Consider the following 8,172-nt stretch of genomic DNA (forward strand, 5'->3'; position numbering starts at 1 on the left):
ATCACGATCAAAATGCGCTACCGCATGTAGCGAGAGAAAGAGGGGCACGGTCACGCTTACTACATCGAGCGCGTCGAGAAGATGTCATTATGAAAGGAAAAGTTGCCAAGTCGGCATATGTACAGCGCAAGTCCGAATGATGGAAAGTGGTCGGAATGTATGGGATCACTTGATGCGATCGAGACGCTGGGTGCCTGACGACGAGCAAAGCAGTGGATGCAGCGTAAAAGAGGCATCAGCAATGCACCTTTTATGGAGCTCGAGAGAGGAGTCGCGAACTCCGAGAAACGGAAAACTCACTGTTGAAGACCTTGGTGTCGAGCGCGCTAGTCTTGTCGCCCAGTCTACGAATGCGCGAGTTCTGATCATCGATTTCCGTTCCCATCGCACGACCGAGCTGGTTCAATCTTCCAGAAAGCTGACCAATCTCGTCCAGGTTATTGTCCAGCTCATCCTCCAGCTCGTCATCACTACCCGTAGCTTCGAATTGGTACCTGCTCCTTTGAGCCAACTTGTTCTTCTTGGCTTCTTCTTCCCTGGACGCAGCGCTCTTTCCACCCCCGAATCTGTCCGCGGCGAATTTGCCAAATCTGCCAGAACCCGGACCGCCCAAAGATTGATCCATGCGATTCTGTGCGCGCAACGCTTCGGCACGCGTCGCCTCGCGTTCTTCTCGCTCTTCAATGTGCCTGTTCAGGATGCGAGCTTCTTCGGCATTTCGCTTGGCTTCCTTGTTGAAGCCAACATTGGGCCTGAAAATGGAGCGGTTGAGGCGCATCATCTCTTTGGCATTGTCGTCTGCTCTGGAAGAGTGAGCCTTGGCCATGTCGAGATGACGCTCCGTGTTGGCAATTTGGTCTGGCACAACATTCGAATTAGTCACATCGTAAAGCCACGTATGGCAGTCACCTCCTGCGATCCCCCTTCCAGTATTGTTACTCACCGCTCTGCTGTCCAAGTCGCAAAATGGTCCCCGAAGCAGTCTCTTCTGCCTCGCGCGCAATCCTGAGTGCGTTCCTTGTCGAGCTGAGAGATTCTTGCTTTGTGAATCTCATCTGTTGCTTGACCGCTTCCACTTCCTCCTCTTCCTCCTCTTCAGCAGTCCTCTGTCGAGCTTCTTCCTGATACTCTTGTTGCTGATATCCACCCGAACCAGCGCCATACTCAGCTTCCAATTCGCTCGCATCATCTCGTCCTGCTCCACTTCTTGCTCCAGAGTGCGCTTGATTGCGATTCGAGCCGTACATGCGGTCAAAGTCTGAACCAAGATTAGAGCTGGGTGCACGAGCACCTGCGAATCTGTCTTGAGGTGGGGCATAGGCGTCTCTACCGTACCCTGCTACGCCTGCACCGCCCTGATTGTAGCCTGCTGCTCCTCCGTATCCACCAGGCTGAGGTCCACCATATCGGCCTGCAGGTGCACCCGGTCCGCCAGGTTGAGGGGGACCTCCTGGATATCCAGCACCACCCGCAGCTCCTCCAGCAGAGCCTGGCGGTGCGCCATAGTATCCACCTTTAAACGGCCCATTCACGGGGTCCACCTCGGGGGGAGGTGGGATCTTGTTGCTTGAAGACTAGCACAGAGAAGATGGAATGCGATTATGCGTGAGACGTCGTCCCGCTTTAATTCGTAAGCATTGTGACGAGCAGGACATACCTTTTTGAACAATGGCATTTTGACCGAGGTGAAGCAATGCTGAGGCAGAAACCTGTTGAGATGAGCGCTTGTGAGTATGCTCAATGCGGTGGTGTGTGGAACTAGATTTGGAACCAGCAAGCCAAGGTTGTGTCCCGATTTGGATGGTGATGAAGAGGAGGAGGGTTGTGGTGAAAAGATGGGCTGAGAGGAGAGTGCTAGCCAAGAGTCACCAGTCACTGCACTCTTCTCAGGTCGCTGCCGCGATGACCGTCGCACTTGTGACTTGCGCAGCTCCTGACCCGCCATGGCAGGCATGGCAGGCATGGCATGCATGCATAAACTCGCGTCGGCGCTTCCTGTTGGCTGTGCATATATACATGCCATACATCATGCACGGAAGCGCGCACATAGCTGCGCGCGCGCATCTATACCCATCACCAATCGCGGTGAATGCACAGGCAGTGACAGCAGCTGCTGAGTAGGATGCGCAGTCTGAGCGCAACTTGCCATCAGGAAGGTGAGGCTGTGCCGGCGGTATCTCATCGTGAGACTCGTACGAGAAGAGATAAACCGCTTGTGGACAGGCCGTGCGTGCTGTGCTTGCCATAGAGGTAGCGTCGACATGCAGTCACGAGTACTCACAGATGCATCCGCTCCATCCTTCCTGGACCTGTTTAACCCCTTCTCCTCGAATCTGGTCATCGCAAGTATATATCCACAGGTCTCGAGAAGACCATTCTTCCTTTCGATCCATATCATCCACCGCCGGATGAGCAGGTGAAAGGAAGAGCTGGTGCACTCGGCGAACCATTCACAGCCTACCTCTCTCTAAACGTCATCTACTTTCCCTGCAGCCGAACGAAGATCAGGCACTGCTTTGGTCACGATTACGCTCAACATCGATGTGGTGTTCGAAGGCAACATCATGACCAATCCATCAGCACTGCACCAGCCTGCCCAGTACGATGCATCCAATGCCAAGTCTTCCAGCGCTTCTTCACCGGGCGTCGCGTCGCTCAGATCTCGCTTTGAAGCTATGCAATCCGCCAGCTCACCGCCAGCAGTGCATACCAGCAACGGCTACATCAGAGGTCAGACTTTCCCAAATCAGCGCAGCAGCGTATCGAGCAGCGCTATGAATGGAAGGAATGCCGCTGCATCCAGCTCTATGCCTGCTCCGCCCATCTTGCGACATGGGCCTCGAACTCCACCCGCCTTGCCATCCACATCCGCTCCATCCATGTTCGGTGTGGAGCTGTCTGTGCCCACAGAGAGCCCTACGACAATGCAGAATCCAGCAAGCGGTTCCAGTCCCGCCCCCATCTACACAACCGGAAGGGGCCCCTTGCCAGACCCACCCAAAGAAAGGAGGACGCCTCCTCCACCTCCTGACCGAGCGCGCGAAAATGGTCAGCCTGGCGCACAGGCTCAGTCACAGGCGCGCGCCTACAACAACGGCTCCGTCAACAGCTTCACTACTGCAGGCGAGCCAATGCCTCCCACGTCTGCTGCGCCGACCCGGCTCCACGCTGCGGCTCCTGGAGTGCCTGTTCGGTCTCCTGGTGCGCTTCCACGTGACAGCAGCAAGGCCTCTTTAGGATCCATGGCGGCCATAGGCATGGGATGGGCAGAGGAAAGCGACGCACGCAGCGCTGCAAATTCTGCTGCTGCTGCGTCTTTGCCTTCCAGAGGTAGAGCATCAGTGTCGTCCTCTAACAGCTCCACCATTGATCGACCCCCCATACCGACCCGTCCAACGGCGACTCAATCAGCATCTCAGCCTAATTTGGCTAGTCGTCGTCCAGAAGCTAGCGCTTCTCAGACGCATTTGTCCCCGCCTCTGCCTGCCCGTCCTGTTGCTTCGACCGCACATGTTGACAGTGCACGACCTTTGAGCACCAAGAATACTCCTCCGATCCCGCCATCTAGGCCGAGCTTTACCTCTGATTCGCCAGACACGCTCAACAGGGCTCGTCCTCTTCCGCCACCTTTGCATCCGTCGCTCGCCTCGCAACATGGCGCTGCACCGCCTAATGGTAGCAACACAGCTCCGGTAACACGTCGACCTTCTCCGGATCTACCTCCAACAGCTAAAGATGCAGCGCTTCAGCTTTCCCCTCCTCCTCAGCGCGCTGCTGCCCGCTTGAGCCCCGATATGGGGGGCGCAGCCTTGCTCAAGCCTGGGCGGTCCAATCGTTCCAGTACCTCGACGCCCTCTGGTCGAAGCAGCTCCCATGGCATGTCACCGGACGAGCTCGAAGAGAGTAGCGAGTCATCGGGAGATAACGAAATCTCGCCGAGTGCTGCAGGACGTGCTGGACTGGCGATAGGCCACGCACATATGTTTTCTTCATCGCTGATATCCAGGCAGATTTCCTCCGGCGAAGCTCCTCACTTTGCAGCCTCCCTTCCTGATGCCAGCAGGATCAACCGGCGACCTCCCTCCCTGCCCTCCTCGACGACTATCCTCAAGAACAGCTTTGTGTGCGCAGCGCAGCGAGGCAAAACTTTAGTCACCGCCCATCACAGCGGCGAAAAGTTGAGGGTGTACAGGGTGGGAGTGCCTGAAGGAAGGGTCAGCTTAGAAAGTGGCTGGCACGTCAACTGCTTGCTGTTTGTGCCGCCTGCTGCCGCAGCTGCCAAGTCGGCTCAGGAGATATCAGAAGCGCAAGAGAGGTGGTTGTGGGCTGGAACGAAAGAGGGACACGTCCTCCTCGTCGATTGTGTAGAGGCAAGAGTGGTCAAGCATCATAGCCTGCATGGGGAGGCTATCAGACTGCTTAGACGCGTCGGCAGCAACGTCATCGCGGTGGACGAGGGCGGAAAGGTGAGCGGAGCAGCTATTTTACCCAAGCGATGCAGCTCACACCTCGATCTTCCTTTGTGCCGCTTCAGATCAGCGTCTGGCCGGCCGCTCGCGTCGATGGATCGAACCTTGACTCGCCTCCGATCACTCAACGCATCTCCCTCGAGAAAGCTTCGACCATCTTCATCGTTGGCGATCAGCTGTGGGTCTCGTGCGGACCCGATACGCGAAGCGGTGTGACTTCGAGCGGAGCTCATGCGAAGAGCACGTTGAGGATTAGAGTGTTCAATCCGTTGAGCGAGACGCAACCTTTCAATGCGGTATCGAGACCTGTTGGAATGACGCCTGATCAGCTCAAGGAAGGCGTCGGAGCTGTCACTGCCGGGACTGTCATACCTTCTCACTCGGACAAGGTCTATCTTGCGCACGATTCTGGACACGTGAGTATATACGTGCCTCGCGGTCGCCTCAGGCCCGAACGGGGAGCATACTGACGTGGCGCTGCTTTGTAACCTGTGCTTGTAGATTTCGGTCTGGTCACGATCGACGTACTCTTGCGTCGTTGTGCAAAAGGTGCTTCCGCATGGCATCAGCGCTCTCCTAGGTGTTGACAACGTACTCTGGATGGGCAGCAGGGATGGCTTTATACACGTGCTGGACGTGTCTGGGCCCGTACCGTGGGTGTTCCTCAAGCGATGGAATGCCGGCGACCCCGTGGTCAGCTTGCAAATCGAGACCTTTTCACTCGAAATTGGTCAAATGGTGGTGCTCTCCACGTCTAGCGACAGCGTCCGAGCATGGGATGGTACACTGGCGCAGGATTATGTGGACCAGAGGTTGTCGGAACCCTCGCTGGAAGCCCGATTCAGCTCTTTTAGACATCTCAGACTCCTTCAAGTGTCTTACAACATCGACTCGGCTTCGCCCGAAGCTCTGAATACTGCGGACAGCGTAGGTTGGCTGCGAGATGTTCTGACCAGCACACAGCTCCCGGACGTCATCGTCTTTGGACTGCAAGAAGTCGTCGACTTGACGGATAGGAAAGTGGGAGCGAAGAGCTTATTGCTGGGATCTAAGGCCAAGCATGCGCCCGAGCTGGCTGATCGCATATCGACGCAGTACAGGGCCTGGGAACAAAAGCTGGTGCAATCCGTCAGGGCAGTCATGCCGCCCGAAGAACCGTACGACGTCATAGCTGGCGGACCCATCTTTCTCGTGGGTCTTTTTCAGATCGTCTTTGTAAGACGCAGAGAGACGGCCAGCGTGAAACATGCTGCTGTCGCCACCGTCAAGACTGGCTTTGGAGGCAGAGCGGGAAACAAAGGAGCGACCATTACTAGATTCGTCCTAGATGATACCAGCATCGCATTTGCCAATTGTCACTTGGCAGCAGGTCAATCGAAAGTGAAGCAGAGAAATGCCGACTTGGCCGAGGTGAGTCGGGGATCTCGGCTGTGGGCGGAGTGCTCCGAATGGCATGCCTGTCGCTCAAATAACTTGCAACTTCCCCACCTTCCCATTACCTACCTACTTGCCCCGCTAGATCCTCGAAGCGACTCCTTTTGATGGCATCCTCGCCGATCCCTCTGCCTTTGTTGGAGGCGGTGATGGAGCAATGCTCTACGACCACGAGGTGAGAACTGCGCCGGTTTTTCCCTACTAGGCGCAGAAGACATTCTCCTCATCGTGCGCTCCCCGTTCCCTCTTGATCTCGCTTGCAGCTTCTGTTCCTCTCTGGAGATCTCAACTATCGCATCGATGAGAAGCGCTCGGCGTGCGTTGCACACGTGGAGAGCGGTCGACTTGACCCGCTCTTGACCAAGGATCAGCTCTTGCGAGAGATGCGACATAATCCCACCTTTCGATTAAGAGGCTTTCAAGAGGCTCCCATCACCTTGTGAGTTCTTTAATTCGCATGCTGATCTGAATAGCGCTGATAGGTACTTGTGCTTGCTCTTCGTAGCCCTCCGACTTACAAGTATGTGCGCAATAGCACGGAGTGGGACAACTCGGCCAAGATGCGCGTGCCTGCTTGGTGCGATCGCATACTTTGGCTAGGCCGCGAAGCCGACCGCGTCCGATCGCTGCAGTATAGACGTTGGGAACCGATGTGCAGCGATCATAGACCCATGTGCGTACATGTAAGCGCTGAGAGATGCATTTCAAAGATGTCCCGAGACTGACGATGCTTTTTCGTCTTGGGGGGGCTATAGCTCGGCTGCGTTCGACATCAGGATCAGACGCGACGACTTGTCCGAGAAGAAGGCTGCGCAGGCTCAAGTTGCCTACGAATGGCAAGCCGTACAGGCGCAGCTGCTCAAACGCGCCATTGTGAGTTCTGGAGAAGCCTGGCACGAGCGCTTCGTTTATTCGATCTTACGAATACTGACGCTGCGCTGTGGACTGCTTGGATACTTTAGAGCTACTATACCGCTTACTTGTGATACGCTGCCGATGCATGCATGCTCGACTATCTTGCAATCTTTCAAGTTACACCGTCTCTTTCTCTCTCTCTCTCTCTCTCTCTCTCTCTCTCTCTCTCTCTCTCTCTCTCGGAACATGATGTATCACTAGATCATACTCGCATTTTCATACGCAACCGTCTGCAAACATCGAGCTCATACTTCTACTTGCAATGGGACACTGTCTAGCCCACGTATTGCTCTGTGGGTATACACGCTTGATGCTGCACCCGTGATTGACGGTCTGATTCTTGGGTGTGTGCGTATTTACGTGTGATACGATGTGCGATATGCTCACGCTCCAGCATGCGTTCGTTCGCCCTTTCTGACTCGTCACAAGCCTGACCAGCATCCCAAACGAAAGCTGAGCTCGCTCAGGCTCACCGAAGTTTTGAGTGCATGAGCGATTCGTGATTGTGGAAAGGTAATCGTGAATGGCGAGCGTGACGCCTGTCATTGCATTCACGTGATTGCGAAGTGGACCGACCGCGGAGGCGGGGCTAGACATTCAATTCACGTGATTTGAATTTGATGCAGCTCGAGAGGTTCGAGCGACGCGGCGCGCTTGGATCGATCGTTGCTGCATGCATGCATGCACGCACGCGTTACGGGTTCACACCATATCAGTCAAATGTTTCGCCCTGACGCGCTTGATCGATCGCTGCCAAGTTGCTCATGTCGCTGCCATTCAGATGCACCACTCAGATTGATCCGCGGTCCACACATCCACCCTCATGATTGACATGCCCCAGAATTTTCCACCCATCTTCCATCATCGTGACCTCGAAAGTCTTCGGCTCACAACGGTGATTACGCCTGGCCGCTGCACGAACTAGAGCTCCGGCCACGAGCCTAGCTTCGGGGACGCGAAGGTTGGCAAGCTCGCCCCGAAAACATCCTGGGCTTGGCTCTTCTCTAGCCTCTGCTCGTACGCGAACACACACACACTTACGGCATAGAAGCGAACGAGACTACGGCACAATGTCACATGGAGCCGCATCGCCTTACGGACGCTCTCCGAGAATGAGCCATCCCGTTGCGCCCTCTCCCCTGCCACATCGAGCTCGTCCGGTGGTGCCCAGTCAAGGGGCTGAATTTGCGTCAAGGGCAAACGGGGCTGAGAAAAGGCCCAGAGGAGCAGGGGAAGGTCATGCTGAGCCGGAAGATGGGAGCGAAGGTTCGTGTCATCGTGTCAAAGTCTGGAGCGACTTTGCGCTAGCAAAGCAAGTAAGGACTGATTTGCTTTCTCTTTTTTTTTTTTTTTT

The 8,172-nt window shown here is 55.5% G+C and overlaps 2 protein-coding genes across 2 annotated transcripts; one reads left to right on the forward strand and one right to left on the reverse strand.

Annotated features, from left to right (window-relative positions):
* Window positions 1-68: 68 nt before the first annotated feature.
* IE81DRAFT_321520 (hypothetical protein) lies at window positions 69-1,993 on the reverse strand. Its single transcript, XM_025513369.1, has 4 exons — window positions 1,658-1,993; window positions 944-1,574; window positions 301-858; window positions 69-194 (listed from the first exon to the last, which is right to left on the reverse strand). Exons 1-4 carry the CDS (start codon window positions 1,961-1,963, stop codon window positions 166-168), a joined length of 1,524 nt encoding a protein of 507 aa, XP_025371523.1. The 5' UTR covers window positions 1,964-1,993; the 3' UTR covers window positions 69-165.
* A 77-nt stretch (window positions 1,994-2,070) lies between these two features.
* IE81DRAFT_321521 (DNase I-like protein) lies at window positions 2,071-6,995 on the forward strand. The gene is made up of 8 exons (XM_025513370.1): window positions 2,071-4,466; window positions 4,535-4,885; window positions 4,971-5,879; window positions 5,989-6,078; window positions 6,167-6,342; window positions 6,409-6,576; window positions 6,659-6,776; window positions 6,866-6,995. The coding sequence occupies exons 1-8, from the start codon at window positions 2,565-2,567 to the stop codon at window positions 6,887-6,889; spliced, it is 3,738 nt and encodes a 1,245-aa protein (XP_025371524.1). The 5' UTR covers window positions 2,071-2,564; the 3' UTR covers window positions 6,890-6,995.
* The last annotated feature ends 1,177 nt before the right edge of the window (window positions 6,996-8,172 follow it).

This window comes from Ceraceosorus guamensis (assembly GCF_003144195.1).
Source record: "Ceraceosorus guamensis strain MCA 4658 unplaced genomic scaffold IE81scaffold_12, whole genome shotgun sequence".
NCBI lineage: Eukaryota > Fungi > Basidiomycota > Exobasidiomycetes > Ceraceosorales > Ceraceosoraceae > Ceraceosorus > Ceraceosorus guamensis.